The sequence below is a fragment of the Bactrocera neohumeralis genome, chromosome 3, assembly GCF_024586455.1.
Source record: "Bactrocera neohumeralis isolate Rockhampton chromosome 3, APGP_CSIRO_Bneo_wtdbg2-racon-allhic-juicebox.fasta_v2, whole genome shotgun sequence".
NCBI lineage: Eukaryota > Metazoa > Arthropoda > Insecta > Diptera > Tephritidae > Bactrocera > Bactrocera neohumeralis.
Window position 1 is genome coordinate 78404022 of NC_065920.1, and position 20708 is coordinate 78424729.

The following is a 20708-nucleotide window of genomic DNA, read 5'->3' on the forward strand; positions in this document are numbered from 1 at the left end:
TGATATAGCTTTAAAACGCAATAGAATTCCTAACAGTGAACTCATGCCGAAACATAAATTTCTTAATCGTCAAATATGAGCGATCAATCTTAATCTTAAATTTATTACTAGACTTGCGTAAAGTGCATTTTTGATATATTACCCTACAGTTACAATAAAGTAATTTACGCCAACACTATTCATATTGTTTCAATAAGTTGCATTCGCTAATGGAATGTTTTGAAAATATTGGTCAATTAAGAATGGCATTTACTTAATCCGCCTTATCGTGCAATTAGACTGTATACCACTCCATAAATGGAGTGGTATATGGTATACCGAACAGATGTTCATTAATAGTTATAAATTATTATATTCTAAATTAGAAATTTAACCAAACAATAACTTGTTCTCCTTGGTATTGAAGGATATAGTCCTCGAATTTATCACAGATGATCCCCACTCTACCAATATCCGCATCGCCTCTTATAATAACCCACAGTTACTTTTGGGGGTCGCTTACTCGGCGCCAATGTCCTTACTTAACTGTTTTGCGTTTCCAACAATACTATAAATCAAATGCAATCTTTATCAGTGATATGGTTATGGGGGGTATTTCGAGTAAAAAATATAAACATATTTTGAAAACCCATATCAACTAAATCATGATACGAACACTTGAACTCTACGAAGGTGGCACTAAACCATCGATAACCCAACAGTATCACCGAGGATTAGATTTCCGTTAGGCGTTATAAAAGTAATTTATGAAGACAGCCCTTGAATTCTTTAAGGAAAATATAACAATATGTAGCTAAAAGCTTTCAGGTTATTGCCTCGACTTAGTTTTTTTTTGGTGTTGGGAGTTTTGGTGGGCTATATAAACCAAAGCATGCGCCACTTAGGCATTATCGAGCTACAAAGTCTTGGCACACGAGTATTTAATTTTATAGAAAGAAAATGCGCATAGTTTTCTTTCTTTTGTTCGGCTTTCTCGCTTTGGCTGCCGCCAATGAAGCTGAGAACCTGGGTGAAAATGAATGGGACATATCATGGGAAGAGGGTGCGTACATTTGTTATACTCTTACATTACAATATCTGCATCTCTTTCCCTCCATATTTATCTATGTGTTATCTCCAAGCAGGACAGGATCGTGGTTTGATCCTCAACTCGCAAGCCAAAAAAGCGGTAAGAAACTTTATGGAGCAAATGCCTTGTGGTTGGCCTGATCTGGGCATTCCACCGCTAGCACCATACACTAATGCCGAGCTGAACCTAGAATTATCTAGATCAGTAGTTGAGTAAGTAACGAACGTCTGAAACTGCGCTTTGTTTGTTAATGCAACGCCGTAACCAATGAACTACTTACAGCTCCATACTCCAATTCATCCGCTTCCGCTTCGATGGTTTGGACCGCATGGACATCAAGAAAATGAAAGTTAGCTACACATTCAAAAAGAGGGTTATCTACCATTTCGTCTTCAAGGAGTTGAAGGCCACCGCTCAAATCTACAACACGGACACATTCGTTGACATGATGCGTAGTTTGGGCATGTCAGTGCGTTATGAGGGTACGGGCCCATTGAAATTCGCCTTACAGGATCTCTCCATTGAGGGTAGATTCAAATATAAGATGCCGCTCTTCTGGGGCTCCATCAAGATTTACAATTTCGAAGCTAAGGTCACTCTCGGTGGTGTAAGCTCAAGTATTGGCGGTATTTTGGGTGATGGCAAATTTAATCGCTTCCTCAACGATAAGATCGAAAGTATCATCCCCGCCTACATCAATGGCAATCAAAATGAAATTAGCGAGAAAATTGAAAGCACTCTCGTGCCACGCATCAATGCCTATCTCAAGGGTCACAAAATTTGGTGGTTGTTGGGTCAAATGACAGGCTCCAGTAACAAGTGCTACCCAACGCCAGCACCATGGTTGGCTCTGGAGTAGTGCTTGTGCTATTTGATTTTGTGAAATGTGAAGAAAAATAAAGGAATTAGAAATGTACGATGCTAGTTTTTTTCCCACGCTTTCTTGTTAAGTTATAGCATAAAGCTGAGCCGCGACATAAAGTTTCAAAACTCTCATAACTCTGATATTGTCAGCTGTCACATGTTCACGTGATTTTAGGGATTGCTGTATTGTTATTGTCGCCTGCATCAGCTTTTTTTATCTTTAAGTTGAAAACAAAAATATCGTGGTTTCTTAAAACTCAATTATAAAAATAGAAATTTTAATAAATAAATCACATGATCACGTGATTTAAAGAGCATCAGCACTCTTTCTCGCTTTAGGTTGGAAACAAAAATAGCATAAATTTATATGACTTAATTATAAAATTGCCCATATTAATGAATTGGTCATAAATCTGACTTTGCCACTTAATCAGTCCAATCTGATAACGCGGTAAATCAGTTAATCCAAAGTAAACAATCATTCGAAATGTCTGTATTCCACATAGAAACATATAAAAGCTAAGGGCGCAGCTGTGCAGAAATCAGTCGTTCGATTGTTTACTTACTGTTTCAAAGGTTTGTCAAGCAGTCTATAGCACAGTTTCAAGCATGAAGTATTTCTTGGTTTTGGCTTTCGCAGCCGTCGCTTTTGCGGCCACAATAAAAAGTCCTGGCTTCGGGCTATCGCCATTCACTGAAGACGGTGAAATCGAAGTGGTCTACGAGAATGAGGATGGCACTCAAGAAAGTAAGTAACTATATTGATCTTTCAAATCTTAAGTAACTCTGACCCAGATATCCAATTTTGCCTCGACAGTTGCACCTTCGTTCATCTTGTCATGGCAGGTACGTCGCATGATTCGCAGATTCCAAAAGCAAATGCCTTGCGGCTTCCCAAAATACGGCATTCCCCCACTAGCGCCATTAAAGAAGAGCGAAGTCGATGTACACTTCGAAAGTGGCATTGTAGAGTGAGTATACTCCTTACATGTTTCGAACTAATCATTTTTCTACATTTGCATTCTTCTCTTACTTGATTGCACCAGAACCTTTGATCAACTCACCCGTTTCCGTGTGGATGGTTTAGATGATTTCAATATCAATAGATTCAAGCTGAACATAATTTTGTCCAAGGTCACTTTCGATATCACCTTCAAGAATATTCGTGCCTCAGCACCACACTACACCACTAACACGATTCTGGATGCTTTGCGTCAGCTCGGTCTCTCCGTGCAATACGAAGGTGATGGTTCGTTGGACTTTGGTTTGAAAAATTTGCGTATTGCTGGTACCTTGAAATACAAGATCCCTATCTTGTGGGGATCCACCAAAATCACTTCGTTGAGGGCTACCATCACCTTAGAGAGTGCCAATTCTGAAATCACCGGTATTTTCGGTGAAAGTAAATGGAACAAACTGCTTAATGACAAACTCGCGAGCTTTATCGAATCTGGCATTAATGACAACCAACAATTGATCACGGATAGCATTGAGAACACTGTAGTGCCACGTGTGAACCAAATGCTTAAGGGTAATGATTTCTGGACTCTTCTCGATTCGATTTTGTCCAGCGACAGTGGTACCAGTGAAGATGATCCCATTGAGACCAATTGTGTGGCTCCCGAAGATCCTTGGGCTTAAATATATTTTGGTTTAAATAAATATTAATATGCTGTGTAACAAAAAATGTTTGTTTATATTGCGTGTTCTGGAATTTATGTTTTAGGACTTGCTAAACTTGAAGTATATTTGGTAGAAGTATCAGTTCTTAAAGGCTTGTGGCAATACATTTTTTGGTCGACTCGGGTTCAGTATTACGCTGTACTCTTTTGGTGCTCGCTGAAATGGAACTCTTAAAGCATAATATAATTTGTCGAAATCAATCTCTAAACTTTCTTATATTTGCTTACAAAAAGCTTTTTCTCCGAAATCAGCGCTTTCGCGCACCCCTCGACGCTGTTCATACAATTTATGCTGCTTGCTATTTTAGTTTGGCAGTAATCGAAACTGTTGGTAATCCGAATTTTATGGCCACGCTGCCACTAAGTATAAACCAGTAGCGAATTCTTTCCCTTATCACTTTAGCACTTTCAACTTGAGATAAGCAAAAGAACAGGTGTTTCAAGTACCGTATATTACTAAACGCGCTATTTTTATGTACAATCAGTTAATCCAACACAGTTGACCGAAATGCACAAGTTTATTTTCGCTTTCTGCGCGCTGTTGCTCCTCCAAGGCAGTCAGGCTTTGCAGGATGGCGGTTCGTCTGAGGAATTAGAAATTGAGGCACGCAGCCTATTCGACGATGATCTACGTGAATTTGTGGAGTTTTTGCGCTTGCAAATGCCTTGTGGTTATGCGCCAGCGGGCATACCACCATTAGCACCTTTACAAACCGCCTACCGCGAAATGGATTTGACCACGGATAATTCAGCGTAAGTAGAACGTTGAATGTAGCACAGCAACATATTCATTTGATCTCTTCCCGACAGCATACGTGGCAATGTCACCAATCTCAACATCAGCGGTCTGGACGTTTTCGATGTGCAGGACCTCCATTTCAACAACATACTGCAAAGAGTGAGGTACGATTTGGTTTTCCCCGAAATTTTGTTCAGCGGCCTTTATAAAGCTGATATGAAAACTAAGCTCTTTGGTCCCTCAGTGCGTGTCTATGGCGATGGCACACTGCATTTGGCTTTGAAGAACTTGCGCATTTATGGCACTTTCATAGTGCGTCCCAAGCTCACGGGCAGCCTGAGGATGACCAAATTCAAGGTAACATCAGAGTTGGGCGCAGTGGAGTCGAAGTTGACCGGTATCATGAATAGCACGTTGAAGACGAAGCTCATCAACGCTTGGATTGAAGAATTTATAAATCTGACACTCAACGACAGCCAGGAAGAGGTAAATGCGGCACTAACGCGTTGGGTTGTACCACCGGCAAACCAAGCGCTGGATAAAGTGCCAATGGTTGGGTTTCTGGCATTACTATTTGGCGTTATAGAAGGCTCATTGCCACAGGAGACACTTTGCTAGATAATTACATATATAGAAATATGGAATTTATAAGATTTGAAGATTTGAATAAACATCAAAAACGTAGTCTAAAGTATTGTTAATTTTATATAGATGGCGCTACGTAGTGATGAGGTGAACGATCTGCCTCCTCTTACGCTAAGTAATAACTTCTGCGAATATAATTGTTCATCAAAAGCGCATTAAGATTTAAAATTAAGTTAAATAGACTTGGAACATGTTGTTACAGAGCATAATAGTTTTGTTCACCTAACGGTTGTTTGTATCACCTAAAGTTAATCGGGAAAAGACATCGAGTTATACTATTATGCGTAAATGATGATCAGGATGACGAGACAAATTGAATTACGAGTGACTGTCGAGCGATAACTTTAGTAAAAACAAGTGTAAAGAGTTCCCTCGTCAAATTGGGAGAAGTTGAGTTCGTCCATGGGCCTAATCGGACCAGTGCTACGAACACAAAACGCCATTAATCGGAAACCTATAAAGTGAAATAACTAAAATTAGAAAATTATAATTTGGCACAGAGAATTGCAGTAGCAAGTGGCACCTTTGAGCTAAAAATTGGGCGAGGCTTCGCCCTCTAAAAGGTTAATCTCCTAAGCCACTAAAGCTGCTACACCAAAATCGCGTGTGTAAAAACAGCGCGACAGTGTAAAAATGGATGAAGTCGGATGATAACCGTGATCACTCCCCACATAACGGTTTTGTAAAATCTACTAAAAGTGCGTCAGAGCAATAACTAAATGCGTGAAACACCTTCAATTTTACATCCAGGATATCGCAAGAGAACTTTATAGGAGCAGGTGTCAAAATTGGCCGACGGGCATGGCACCGCCCACATATATCACCGATTTAAACCAAATTTAGCGAAATCGGATGACAACTACGCCTACTTTCCTTTTAACACAACTTTAAATTCTATCTGATTTCTCACTTTCCAGTATACAAATCAAGCACTAATTAACAAGTCACATGAGTTTACGGGCTTAAAAAAATCGAATCGCTCGGGGCTAGCTAGGCTAAGTGCGCCGTCTTCAAAAGCGTTCTTCTCGAAACTGTTTTTGAAGGCGGTTGGCAAGATTTTTCGAGAACTACTCAACTTTCTTCATGAAATTTTACACAGGTCTTTGAGATACAACCCTTAAAAACTTGGACGAAAGATTTTTTTTCGATTACAACTATTTGAAAAAAAAATGTTGCAAAATTTTCACTGAAGTTTTCATTATTTTGTAAAATTGTCTGCCATAAATCTAATTTTCAGTTTTTTTTCCTTCGTCCAAGTTCTAAGTTAAGGTTTTAAAGAAAACACGTATTTTTGTCACTTTGGATTATCCTGTAAGAAGCTATCCTGCCAACGCGGCACATCTTTCTTCCGAGGGGTCACTGGAAATGGTGTCGCAATGGCCGAGTTTAAAATTTTTTTTTTCCAAAAATTTCAAAAAATATCAAGTTGGATGATGGAGTCATGTGTAGAAGTTCACGCAAGTGAGGAAAGTTCTCTGATCGCCATTCACTTGGGAGTTGCCAGAAACGATACTTTTACATATGGCTCAAGCAGCTCATGACTTACATACGGTCTTTGACCAAGTATCCTCTGGATAGCCTAAGAACATCCGTTTGAAGGCGAGCTAAAGTGAGAAGGCGAAATATCCAATGTCAAAATTATATAAAATCGTGTCAAAACTACCCCTATCTGCCATATACCACATATTTCAAACTTTCAGTTGGCTTTATACCGAACATATCGGTCAGTATGTAAGTTATCTTAGCAAAATTAACCGATTAATATAAAATGTTCGGTTACACCCGAACTTAACATTTCCTTACTTGTTTCTATTTACCATAAACTTTGTTGAAATCTAAAAATATATTTTTCCTTCTTTCAGGTAAGTGATCCACGAGAAAATACAACTATAATAACCAAATAAGCAGGTGGTATGTATCCTATATGTGACATTACATATACTTTCCAATTCAGGTAATTCTACGCTTGTGCGGCTTTCTAAAAGCAGCCTCGTACAGTGGATCACCCACATTGGCTCTTAATTTAGTATGAAACAAACGCGAATCATAAAGTAGTCAGCGTAATAACTGCCAACAATTGCGACATTTAACACACGACAGAAAGAACATATGACGCAACGTCGCCTAAATAGAGAAATAAAAGTGTAACCAACGAAATTGAAGGAAGAATTCCTTTTCTGGCACGACAGCAGCTTGCACTGATTCGTCTTGGCTCATTTCATTTGCAATTTATGGGCCAATATGGGCAGTTGCTGCGGCCGCAGCGTGCAGTTTTCTTGCTGAGGGTTACATAAAGTGCCGCTAAATAAAAGTAAAGAATGTATTATACAAGATAATGTAGATAAATACAAATGAACACCTTGCCAAGAAAGAGAGAACACCAAAAGGTTACACGATTGAGGCAAATGTAGCGGTTGGTTGTCTTTGGCGCACTTTGAGGTGATGAAAATGTCCTATGGTTTTACGACTTCAAGCTACTGAAGAGCTAGGCGTTTCAGATTTTAGTTGACATTTGTGAATGGCAGACAGGAAAGCGGACTGTTGAGATGATGAAATAATTTAATGAGTGAATCAATTGATTTCGAACGGACAGTAATCAGTTAAATATTAGTTATTGACAGTTTTATGAGTATCTTAAAATGGTAAGGTCGTAAAACGTGTATTTTTAGGATAAACCACATAAATTGTGTCTAAACAATGTGCAAAAGTTGAAAAAATTTATGCCTCTACACATAGAAATACTGTTTCTGCTGAAATGATACAAGTTCGTCCTTTTGAGATTCCATATACAGTACTTCATTCAAGTTTTACTGCAATTTGCACTGCTGCTTTCTCTCGACTGTCAATGCGCATTCTCGCCTTGCATTGACTAAGCAGCTTCTGTCGTCGGTATTACTGTCATTGTCAACCTTACTGCACACACGGACAACAGACCGACGAACTAACAGCAGTCGGCAGCAACAATTGGGTCGACTAAATCAGGCTGCCTGGGACACATACTGTGCGCACGGTCCAGCACCTTCGTTAGTATTCGCTATTTCCTCTATTTATTTCGAGTGTGCTGCCGCCAGCCCATTGCGCGGTTGTGCCCGAAATGCAGGCTGTTACCATAAGTACAAATATTGCGGCAACAAAGGTGTGATTGTTGTGTGTGTCAAAATCCTTGGACATCCCGCTGGCAGCTTCGGGGTTTTGTCTTCTTGCACGCTTGATAGTCCGCTTGCGATTTGACGTCTGTATTTTGGTACACATTTTGTTTTGAATACAAATCCGATTAGATTGCTGCTTTAATTACGATTTATTGCGAAAAGTCATATCTATGTATGAATATTTAGCATAGGAATGGTACTGTTTAGCAATTTTTCTATAATGGGTTTTTTCGAAAACCTTTCAGAAAACAAGAGAAAACGTAAACTTCGGTTGCAACGAAGCTATAATATCGTTTATAAATACAAAAGATCCGGCTATTATGTATGGAACTCGATTTCTGTTACATTGCGCGGGCATGCTTGCAGAAATCCAGACGCCGAACCCACTTTTCCTGCAATTTTACGTTCGATTTTAGACCATAGATTTGACGTAGTCCCACAGGAAATAGTCTAACGGCGTCAAATCGCACGACTGAGGCGACCAATTGACTGGGCCATTTCGTGAGATAACATGTTCACCAAACATCATCCAATTCGGGCCAAAAATATTCGGTAGCGATTCCCATTCTCATTCGCAGGAACGTGCCGGTCTTGATGACCACGGAAGAAGTACGGCCCAATGACGCCGCTGACCCATAAACCGCACCAAACCGTAATTTTTTCGGGATGCAATGGTGACTCATGGAGTAGTTGTGAATTGCCGCTGGACCAATGACGCATATTTTGCTTATTGACGAAGCCATTCAGCCAGAAATGATCCTCATCGCTGAAGATGATTTTTCGATGAAAGTCCGGATCGTTTCCAAGTTGTTGCTCAGCCCAATTCACGAACATACGAGGATTCTGGTGGTCAAGCGGCTTCAGTTCTTCAATTTGATCTTGTAAGAATGTAGGTCAAGATCTTTTCGGGAAATTCGCCACAACAACGTCACAGAGATGCCCTACGCTTGACAACGACGTATAAGGGACTGATTTGGGTCTTCCTCAATGCGCTAGCGGCAGCAATATTCTCGACACTACGGGCACGTCTCGTTTCATCTCACTGGCATGGAACATTTTTCACGGTGTCTGTGCATTCAAATTTTTCCACTAGACGCTCAATTGTTGATCTGACGGGACGATTATGACGACCATAAATTGAACATACCGCTCTTAAAGTTGAGTCCACTGACTTCGAATTTCGGTAGTAAATTTTAATAATTTCGACTCGTTGTTGTATCGTATATCTTTCCATGATGAAATGGCAAACCTTACTGAAGAGAAATGTCAAAAGAGAGGGAAAAATATGGCGTCGTTTGCTGTCCTTTTTGGTATACTTTTGCAGCGTTCCTTTTCAAAACCCCGTTATGATTTTATACAATGTCCTACGTTTCCTAATGGGAAACCATAATCAAATATTAGGAGAAAAAAAGAGAATATGACGATTTTTTGAGATAGCCGCAAATTATCTTTTATTTTATAACAAATATTTTATTTTTAAAATATACTAGGTAATTACGTCTTTTTCTCAACTGCCTTTCAAATAACATTTGATTATTATTTTTCACTGATATTGCAGTTTGACAGCATTTGAGTGTAATTCTTAAGGATCCTCAACACGGAATCATTATATGGTACGCACTGCTGACACTTTCATTCTCGTTTGAGTTAGGTCTGATAAGAGTGTCACTTCCTCCAATCGAAAATTTGACAAGTGACATTTTAATACAACAATATTTAAGCTGGAGAATACCTAACCTTCTTGCTTACAGTTTTTCTATTTACTGCAAATTGTTGTAAATTTTTTCTTTCACACCATTCTTTACTTTGTAAATATTTATAATTTAGTATGCGCTACTATTCTTCACATACTTCAATGTATTCTCTCTTGATACTAAAGTGTCAATCTTGATGATCCCTTCGCTTCTCTCCGTCCGTGTTAGGGTTTTTTGGTGATGCTGCTTAGAACTGCTGAAAATTACATAACCCTTTTCTATAAAGTGAAATTTAGATTATACATATATAAACTGAACTTGTTGGCAACTGTCTGCGATTTTCCGCTTCAATAGACATTTACTCGTCATTTCGTAATATTTCTTTTCGTTTGCACGGAGTGCTATAATTTTATTTACCGGTTAGCCTGATCGCGGATGCGCTTTTCCAGCATTCTTGCGCCTTTCTTGGTTGTTGCGTAGTTCCTTCTGGTTTATTTCTGCTCTATGAATGTCTAGATATCAATTACACACATTTCAGTACTCGGACTGCTACTTTATTTAAGTATGACACATACATATACCTACCCCTTTACTGCTTCTAATGTAAGCTACCCTGTTGGAGAATCAAAGAAATTTTTTAATTGACTTAGCAAGCACAATAGCATTAAAGCTAACTGTTTTATAGTCTAATGTTGTTCCTTGGTGATTACTCAGATTAAAAATCGTTTAGATTTACTGTTAGTTGGAACATTTGAAGCAAATCTTCTATGCGACATCACCTTTTGTAAAAATCTTTCTTGAAATGGCTAGGCGCCTGTACAAGAATTCATAAATATTTTTTATCCGTAAGACATGAAATTTTTCTCAACTCTATTGTATATAGTCTTTACTGTTCCTTTTTTTAATTTTTTTGATTTATTGCCAATCCATCGCAAATTGTTTTAATGTGCGAAATTGTTATTCTCCATTCTCCTTTAATTTCAATTGCCTAGCCCTTACTTAAGTACAATAATATCCATGTTTATCCCTTGGTTAATTTCTCACTCACTCATTGAAATCATAAAATTTTTGAAATATCGCTTCGCGCTTATTAAGATTTTGCGAAATGTCCTTGCGGTTGATAATGCCGTGGACTTTGTTTGCGGTTGGCCTTGTGTCTGGGTATGCTGTGTCATATTATTAAATGTCATAAATCGAAAGTGTCATATTCCCTTGAATTATGAGAGGGCGATTTTTACCTACAGTTTTTATTTCATATTTTGCTTAGGGTGGCCAATAGCCGTGTGTGTATGAATGAAATACCTATATTTTGATTACAAGGCCTCTTTTTTGAATTCCTGCACATATGGCAGCAAAATAGGTTACCTTATACATATTTTATTATTCTAAAACTGTCTCACGTTTATATTACTGATTATTAACATTTTTTAAACTTTTTTCTTGTTTTTTTTTACTAATTTTTAAAATTTTAATATTTTATTGTATTTTAATTATTTAAAGATAAATTGTTAATTTTTTTAAATTTCTTAAATTTATTTTTAAATTTTTTTTAATTTTTTTAATATTTCAAAATTGTTTTTGTTTTTTTTTAATTCTTTAAAATTGTTTTTGTTTTTTTTTAATTTTTGAAAATTGTTTTTTTTTAATTTTTGAAAATTGTTTTTTTTTTGTTTTTTTTTTTTTTTTTTTTTTTTTTTTTAATTTTTGAAAATTGTTTTTTTTTTAATTTTTGAAAATGTTTTTTTTTTAATTTTCGAAAACTGTTTTTTTTAATTTTTGAAAATTGTTTTTTTTTGAAATTTTTTTTTTATTTTTGAAAATTGTTTTTTTTTTGTTTTTGAAAATTGTTTTTTTTATTTTTGAAAAATGTTTTTTTTATTTTTGAAAATTGTTTTTTTTTATTTTTGAAAATTGTTTTTTTATTTTTGAAAATGGTTTTTTTTATTTTTGAAAATTGTTTTTTTTAATTTTTGAAAATTGTTTTTTTTTAATTTTTGAAATTTGTTTTTTTTTTTAATTTTTGAAAATTGTTTTTGTTTTCTTATTCCTTTTGCCTTAATTTTTATTTTGATCTAATTATAGTACGCTTAGCTTTCTTTATGCTATTGTAAATAACTATTTAGCATGAAATATTCTCTAAAATGTTCGATTATTACATTGTAAAAAATATCTTGTCAGAAGTGGGATTCGAACCCACGCCCTCAGAGAGGACCAGAACGCTCCGAAACAACCCATATCACTACAGGCAAGTTATTACACTTGAGTCTGGCGCCTTAGACCGCTCGGCCATCCTGACATATTGACGACTTAAGTAAGCAGTAGGTAGACATTCGATAATAATGATGATAAATACTAAAATAAATATTATGTGGATATTTGAATTGTTGAATAATTAAAAGGCAATTAAATTATATTAATAAATTACCTCAAAATATCTTTCATATCTATTTGCCACACACTATGTACTATATGTGACCTGGTCTACGAAAAAGGAAAAGGGAGCTAACGTGCGAAAACTAGTTTTCTGGGAAACAGCTGTTAAAAATCTCATCTTCCATCCGAATCAACTAAAAAGTGAAAATTGATTTTTTGACACCTAAGCCCCCTTTCCGTAGACCAGGCCACATATAATAACTCTAAACAGATTGCGTTAATTTACTGTTGAAAAATTAAAATTTGTTAAAAAATAATTGAGTTAAAAATAACAACATCTGACAAGAGTGAAATTAATAAAATATTCAAATTTGGTTGAATGGGTTTCGAACCAGGTCACACAGCATTACAAACTTGAAACGTATGCAAGCTGAGCCACGAGCATGATACTTTAACAAGCGAATTATTTTATATTTCTCCGAGTTTTAGTTAATTGAAATTTATTTTAATCTGAACAAAATTTAAATTTAGGGCACACCTAGTGCAACAGCCTAAGAACGATGATTTTTTGAACAAAAAAAAAAAAATCTCTAAATTTGTATGATATATTTTTAGATATTTTTATTACACTGCAATGGATAAATTTTATTGTCTGGGGGTGAGAAAAAAAATTCTTTGTTGGGGATATTGTCCTAAAAATTACCTAGGGTCAGAAATAAAGAAAATTGAAAACCGCGAAACACAACAATCAAATTGGGTTTTTGGCGTTCGTAAAAAATGATTTTTGTTCAGGTTTTTTTGTATGGAAAACTATATAATTTTTTAATAGCAATCGGATCACCACCAGTTATCTTGATGTGCGTTCTTGTTAGTGGTACTTCTTTACTGAGACAGACCATGAGCCATTTTTTTTCGAAAACCGAATTCAAATAATAAACATTCTCCCTTCTTTCGGAAAACTCGAACATTTTACAGTAAAACTGTTAATGTTGTAATGCTATCTAAGAATAAAGCCATTTTTTGAAGTTGAAGTTGTTAATGGGACTGCTTCTGAGCCAGATCATGTGCTATCGAACCAAACAAATAGTAGTCGGACAGTGCAATATCTGGGGAATATAGCAGGTGGGGTTGGACTTTCCATTTAAGCGTTTCCAGGTAGGTTTTTAATGTTTATTTTCATGCCACTCCGGATAATGCGGTCTTAAGGAAGGTTGTTTTTGAGTCATTCCCAACGCATTTAGTCGCCTTGAAATGGCTTGGAGGGTGGCTCCCAATGCTGAAGCTTTCCCTTCACGGATCCTCAACCGAGCAAAGTCTACAATTCAAGGTCTTCGAAGATTTTTGGCGTTCCTTCTCACGAACAGGTTTTAATAAAAAATAATCGAAATCGCAAATATCACTATCAAAAATAAAAAAAAATTGTTGTAACAAATAATTTCACTTCATTTCATTGCAACTACATTTGGTTTTTCGATGCAATCAACTGAAAAAATCACTAAATATGCACGCAATTAAGAGGACTTCACTGCTCTATCGCTTCCGGCCTGAGTAAATGTGACATTTTTCTAAACCAAAACGCTGCATAAAACACTTTAGAGGTCGAAAATGTCAAAAATCTGCAAATTAAAGCATTTTAGTGCCACAAAATGCATCCAATCAGCGGAACATTAGTGTGGCACGCGCATAATGGCGACCTAATGACTTTGATGCCTGCAACAAAGGTGCACTTATTAATTTGCCTTTTTGCATTCGCAATAAACTCTGATTGCTATCATAACGCTGCTGACTGCTGCTGGTGCACATGGATGCGGCGGTGGTGGTGGTGGCTTCAGCAAATTTCTGTTGATCGTGTTTGTGGCACTAATGCGCTTGATGTTATCAATTTATTGATTGATGGAACTTGATATGAGTAAGGGGTGGTTGTGCTTATATGTGGCGTGTGTGGTAGTGGTGTGGTTGTTGGTGGCTTCTTTAGCCTAAAAGGTTAGATTATAACTAACAAGGCAACACATATGGAATTTCCCTAATATCAGTAGGGTGTATGGTTGCATATGTGTTTGTCGCGTGCTCATTAACGATTGAAACCGCTGTTCAACAAATGGCAAACAAACGCGCTAAATAGTGCCACGAGTGTCAAAGGTGGGAACTCGCTTGTAAATACCGTATGTACATATGTATGTATATATGTGTATGTTTGTCTGTATGTATCGGTTGCTAATGACTTTTCTTGTTTTTCGCAAAATGTTGCTTTTGCTATTTTGTTTTTTTCGATTGACGATTTATATCAAGCGTTTGATTTCAAAGACATTATATTTGGAAACCGCATTAGCTCTAAACGTTCTCCATTTAATTTTAGTTTCTTCTGTGAATTGTATCCCCTTATCAGAAGCATCATTAATCAGTGGCAATTTTGCGCAGATTAAATTTTAATTTGAAGTCATTAAAGGGTCAAACGCAGAAAATCATAATTATTTTTCGAAAACCACTTATACATGGTAAGGGTTAAAAATAATGGATGTTATTGAAAACGTGATTAGTGGAATGTTACAATTTTCAAAGACAAAAATAATAATTATTATAGACTTGAGTCCTTAACCCTTTAATATTGGGTAGTCGAAAAAATCTTTTCGTATTTTGTCAATAAATGGCGTTGCAGTCAGATATCTCCAGTGCTATCAATCACATTGTGTCATACCATACAGTGTTTGAAAGGTGAGGTTTTAAGCTTCATTTAACAAAAAAAAAGTAAATTCGTGGAAGTTGAAAAAAAGTGACAGCTGTTCAATGATTGAAAATAATGAAGAAATACATTTTATTTTGATATTTTTTTTTTGTAAAACGGGGAAGAATGCCACGCAAGCCACCAATGAAATTTGTGAAGTTTGCGGGGACGATGCTGTATCAGTTCGTGTAGCACAACAATGGTTCGCTCGTTTCCGTTCTGGAAATTTCGATGTGAAAGATGCACCTCGCTCTGGTCAACTTATCGTTGGAAGAGTCGATGAAATTATGGAAAAGATTGGCCAGGACCGTCCAATAAGCAGCCATGTCATCGCTAAGGAACTGAACATTCATCGTCACACGGGGTTGAACCATTTAAAAAAGGCTGGCTACAAAAAGAAGCTCGATGTGTGGGTACCACATGAATTCTCTGTGAAAAATTTAATCGCAGTTTTTCGCCGAGAAACCAGAAAAGTTTTACACTGAAGAAATAATGTCTCTAGCGGAGAAATGGCAAAAAGTTGTAGACCAAAATGGTACATATTTCATTAAAGTTCATTATAAATATAAAAAATAAGTTGAAGTTTGATTAGAAATACGAAAAGACTTTTTAGACTACCCTATATTTCGCATAAAATATGCCTGTAAGTTAGCACTTTAGTAACTGACACTTAAAAAAATAACCAAAAATGCATTTTCAACTCTTTACAACATTAAAATTTTTTCAGCTTCGCTACTCAAATATTCTCAGTAAAATGTTTCCATTTGCAAATGGAGCAATGTGTTCCTCAATTTATTATTCCATGCTCCCTCGTTTGTGGGAAAAGGGTTTAAATTTGCATGCGTCCATTTTCAATATTGACTGATTAGTTGTTTGACAGCTGTCAATCACTGTTAGAGCTAAAATTCTCATACAATCGCCTCGTATGTGCGCATATGGGATGTTCGTTAAAATATGATAAAATAAATTATTGATTTTGATTTGATGCGCACAAACATTTAGATTTTGCATATCGGTTTTATGCCTAAACATGTTCGAAGTTTGACAGCGACATTTTTCTCGCTTGAGAAAACGAAGGTGAGCATAGCGACTCTCTCTTTATGAATTTAAGCAGTCAAAACAATTGTGATTGATTAGTTTGAATCAAGCATTCTTAACGCCTCAGTGGAGTGGAAGATGTGCTAGATCACTAAAATGTTATATTTCCTTAAGGATATTTGCATATATTCGGTGGCTGCATATGCGTAAAAGATAATTTTATTCCAGACTTGAATTTGATACTTTTTACATTGAGAACGGAGACGGCATAGAATGATTTATTAAAAATTAAATTTTGAAACATGACTTTGCATATACATATGTACATCTGCATGGATGGATGTAATAACTGTTGGTGTTAGTAGTTTTCACATGAATATTGACAACATTATGCTAAATTTATGATCTGCATATCAAGTTGATTCAAAACCAACTAATTATATGTTTTTTCTTTGGTTTTTTCTAATGTGGTTATGTTTCACAGTATCGTATAGCCCAAACTTTCAGCCTTCTATAAACTTTGACACTTTTGACTTCTTCTTAATTACTGACTAGTTATTTTAGGTATCATAGCAGGTTGAAAAGTTCGTAGGCTGTCACCTAGATGGTACCACTAATATTGAATCTATCTGATTTTGAGTAAGCCCCTAAAAGTATGTACATACATACATTTGACAGCTGTCGATCTATTAGTTCATGAAATAGGGCAACTTGTGTTAGTTTAAACGTTGCATCTTTGGGGAAAAATTTTTTTGAAGCCAATAGTTTAATTGATCTTCACCAGGGAAATCAACCGTTTAAAAGCAGTTTGCTAAATTTGAAGGAGGCGAAATGAACACCGAACAAAAAAGTCCGCAATATAATATCAGATGCCCGTAAAGTGAAGTTGTTCCAGAGAGCTGAGACTTTTAAAATATCCAAGAAACGTTTTAGATGTATTGTTAATCAGTATTTTGGTATGTGAAAGCTCTGTGCTCACAATCCAACAAAAACATCTGCATCCTGAGCTGAAGCTTTTTAATCGTAATAAAATCGATTTAATGCAACAATATGTGACAATTTATGAAACATGACATCATTTCACAACGGAGTCCAATCGATAGTCAGCCGAGTGAACTGCACACGTGAAACCTGCTCCAAAGCGTGAAAAAACGCAACAGTCGCTTATCTGGGCGCCCTCGTCATCTTGGCACCATAAATAACACTAACAGCAACGCCAGCCTCGAAATCCAACGCAGAATAAGTCGTGCCAACAGATGCTACTTCGGACTGAGTAGGCGATTGAGAAGTAAAGTCATCTCTCGACGAACAAAAACAAAACTCTATAAGTCACTCATTATTCCCGTCCTGCTATATGGTGCAGAGGCATGGACGATGACAACATCTGTTGAGCTGGCGTTACGAGTTTTCGAGAGAAAGGTTCTACGGAAAATTTATGGTCTTTTGCGTATTTGCAACGGCGAATACCGCATTCAATGGAACGATGAGCTGTATGAGATATAGACGACATTGACATAGTTCAGCGAATTAAGAAACAGCAGCTATGATGAAATGATGGATGAAAACACTCCAGCTGAGCTCCAGTGAGCAATAAAGAAGAATAAAGAAGAAAAGAAATCAGTTATTTTCCAAATATATGGTTTTAGTCATCTGTATTTTCATTGTGTAAGTTCGATAGCGTTACGCTATATGGCGTTAGAGAGATTAGATTTCGAACACAAAAAGCTTTTCAGCTAGTGATTTGACCATAATGTAAGCACTGTTTCGATAACCCAGCAGCTGCCAACTTTGATCAATAGAACAAGACTTGTGCCCCATCAGACAATGTCGGGCTCATATATCGATAATGACTTGTCTTGGAAGCTCCGGGAGGATTTTCAGGTATTCACATTATTGTGCGGACTTGGCACCAAGTGATTGGTTTTGCGGGTGAAAACTGCGCCGCAAGAAAAGCTCGTGCAAATCGAAGGTCCCAGTTTCTATTATTTCTAACTGTACTACATGAAACCTTCAGTTGAATGTAAAATTATTACATGTCTAAAATATTTTTATATGTTTTTATCTATCACGTCGTATTAGCCAGCTGCCCGTGCATCTGATCCCTACAAAAATAAAGACTTAAGAAAATTATAAATATTTACTAGATACTTATTTTTTTTTACTTCAAGAAATACCTTCTACCTCCAATCTGCCGAGGTGTAACCCTTGTGTAAGCTATCTATCAATCGCTGTCTGGCCGTTATCCTTTGACATTTTTGTCAAATGTTTTCACCTTTGTCGCCGCTGTTATTGTTATGCAATGACGTTTACGTTTCTTTTAGTTTTAACGAAGAAACCCCTTTCGTTTTTTCATTTCTCTTGCATTGTTCGCCGAAATTGCCACTGTAAAGACGCGCTTTCAATTACTTTTGTATCTTCGTTGCTATTGGCCTTGTCTCCTTCGATACTCTTTAGGTCCAACTCATTTGTATCATTAATTGCTTAACCGGTTTCCGTGTTTATTTCGCTGTTTAATTAGCTGTGTTTGTTTATTTTGCTCTATTTATCTACTTGTGCTTTGTCATTGACAATATTTATTGTGATTTCGAGATTCCTAAGGTTACTAGATTCTTTGCTGAGATACATATATGTATGTATACATTTTTTAGTTTTTTTATATTACAAATTTATGCTAAAGGGTTACATCTTCGCAGTTGCAAATGCGTGTACAAAAGTATGTATTTCGAGCAATGCTTATATGTCGCTTATCCCTTGTAATATCGAAGTAATGTGTATGCTAATGCTACCTACTCAAATTCAATTATCCTTTAATCGTTACTGTGTAACCTTTGCTCGCTGAGCTCAAGTGCTTCTAGTGTTATAGATTTTATCACTGTTCATACGAGCTTCGTTTTCCTGTGGTTATATCTATGTAAATATAGCAGCCCAAGTTACACGATCTCTGTTGAATTTTAATATCATTACAATTGGTTTTCGTTTATCACACTTTGGTTTTTCCTGTCAGGAGTTCTTGATCTAAGATAGCTTATGTGAGGAGGACACCATGTGGGATTTGTATGACAAAGAAAATAGAGCAGTAGTTGCGATAAGAATCATATATACTGTATTGTGAACAAGTTTTCTTAAGTGTCTATATAAACAAGTTGGATTTCGATGCTGATTCCAGGAATCTCTGTCGGAAAGATGAATATTTGAAACAATAAAGTTTTGTGATGCTGAAAAAGTACTTTTGTAAATATGAGTGAAGAGACCGTGATTTACCATGCATCAAAAAATCCTGATTTATCGACAAAACGCTTTGAGCCGAGTCAATTACCAGTGGCGGATCGATTGATACATTCTCCGCGGTTTAGCCGCCAAGTTTCCCAACATAGAACAATTAGCAATTGGAAAAATAAGGAAACAGTGGGAAAAGCAACTATACTGATTGTAGCCGGCCAAAATTCAATTTTTAATTGGGATTTTTTGTCTATGTGATATTCTATCTTTAACTCATTCGATCAGCGTGATTCTTCAGAAAGAATCGATCGATCTGGCAAAAGCATCAAACATGATTCGAACGATGCTTGTAATGTTCCGAAATCGAAGACAAAAAGCTGAGGAGACATTTTCAATCCACTATTTAGCACGAAAAAAATGGCGACAGAATCAAGTTTGCTGCTTCTAGAAAAAGTATGTGCTTTGAAAACCAAAGAAATGGAAAAAGGCCTTTTGGATAATGACAACATCATGCGATGTTTGAAGCTCAAAGGTGAACTTGATCACTGGCAGTGCCATTGGAGGGCAGAAGCAAAAGTCAAAAGACAACAAGTTACCGACTACTGCATTGGAAGCGTTGAAGAACTGCGATGTAGACCTATACCCCTTAATTCATAGCTTTCTTCGCATATCCTGCACACTTCCTGTGACGAATATGAGCTCTGAACGTTCTTTTTCGGCACTTCGCCGATTGAAAATTTGGCTGCGAACGAACATGCTTCAAGATAGATTGATAGGCCTGGCGTTGCTGCACACGAATCTTAACATTGAATTTACTACAGAAGAAGTTCTTAAAAGATATTCCAAACTTGGCCCACAAAAACTATTTCTGGAGCCGCCCTTGCATTTACTGAACCGCGTCCCTTTAGAACCAGGTCAAGATCACTCTAATTGAATGTGGATACGTTAGTTGTAATCTCAACATTTTCCTCTTAACGTGGTCTTTAAATTTTTATGTATCAAATAACTTTAATTTGAGGAAAACTTTCTGTTCTATGTACACTACAAAGACAACACACAACATAATCGTCATTAGTTTCTGCATAAAATTGCGTCAAATCATCTTTTACTCCAGTTAATGAAATCGAAAAATAAACTTGGAAACAATCAAAATGTTTTAGAAGAAAGTCAAATCGCGTTCAACGTCATAATGCGCGCGTAATTTCGATTCTCACATGCTCGTAACCCACAACAACCACATGAATATTTATGCATAGCTGAGAGAACTCACTGCAGCTGCCCCATTTCTTGCCATTAAAGGGAGGACGAGCAGCGAAGGCAACGTGCCGCAGGAAAATACGTTAGCCTGTGACATGTAGCTGTCATGTTTGAGCAAACAATCGCCAAGAAATACATTGTATTCATGCCTCTATATGTATGTCGTATGTATGTGTGTACGCTCGGTGCATGCGCTGTACACAAAAGAGAATTAGCCTGCTTGGAAACACTGATTTGCATTCTTAATCTCATAAGGA

The 20708-nt window shown here is 36.6% G+C and overlaps 5 protein-coding genes and 1 non-coding gene across 6 annotated transcripts in view; 5 read left to right on the forward strand and 1 right to left on the reverse strand.

Moving 5' to 3' along the window:
• Nucleotides 1-20708, forward strand: part of LOC126753192 (40S ribosomal protein S8) — a 390246-nt gene that overhangs the window by 234526 nt on the left and 135012 nt on the right. The gene's annotated exons all lie outside the window — the stretch shown is intronic.
• LOC126753180 (centaurin-gamma-1A) overlaps nucleotides 1-20708 on the forward strand; it is a 297283-nt gene that overhangs the window by 155864 nt on the left and 120711 nt on the right. The window lies entirely within an intron of this gene.
• LOC126753188 (uncharacterized) lies at nucleotides 910-1985 on the forward strand. Its single transcript, XM_050464425.1, has 3 exons — nucleotides 910-1042; nucleotides 1125-1281; nucleotides 1352-1985. Exons 1-3 carry the CDS (start codon nucleotides 940-942, stop codon nucleotides 1926-1928), a joined length of 837 nt encoding a protein of 278 aa, XP_050320382.1. The 5' UTR covers nucleotides 910-939; the 3' UTR covers nucleotides 1929-1985.
• LOC126753187 (uncharacterized) lies at nucleotides 2494-3620 on the forward strand. The gene is made up of 3 exons (XM_050464424.1): nucleotides 2494-2681; nucleotides 2751-2904; nucleotides 2980-3620. Exons 1-3 carry the CDS (start codon nucleotides 2543-2545, stop codon nucleotides 3572-3574), a joined length of 888 nt encoding a protein of 295 aa, XP_050320381.1. The 5' UTR covers nucleotides 2494-2542; the 3' UTR covers nucleotides 3575-3620.
• Nucleotides 4098-5038, forward strand: LOC126753190 (uncharacterized). Its single transcript, XM_050464428.1, has 2 exons — nucleotides 4098-4368; nucleotides 4426-5038. The coding sequence occupies exons 1-2, from the start codon at nucleotides 4124-4126 to the stop codon at nucleotides 4970-4972; spliced, it is 792 nt and encodes a 263-aa protein (XP_050320385.1). The 5' UTR covers nucleotides 4098-4123; the 3' UTR covers nucleotides 4973-5038.
• Trnal-caa (transfer RNA leucine (anticodon CAA)) lies at nucleotides 12015-12138 on the reverse strand. The gene is made up of 2 exons: nucleotides 12101-12138; nucleotides 12015-12059 (listed from the first exon to the last, which is right to left on the reverse strand). It is a non-coding gene; the product is annotated as a tRNA-Leu (tRNA).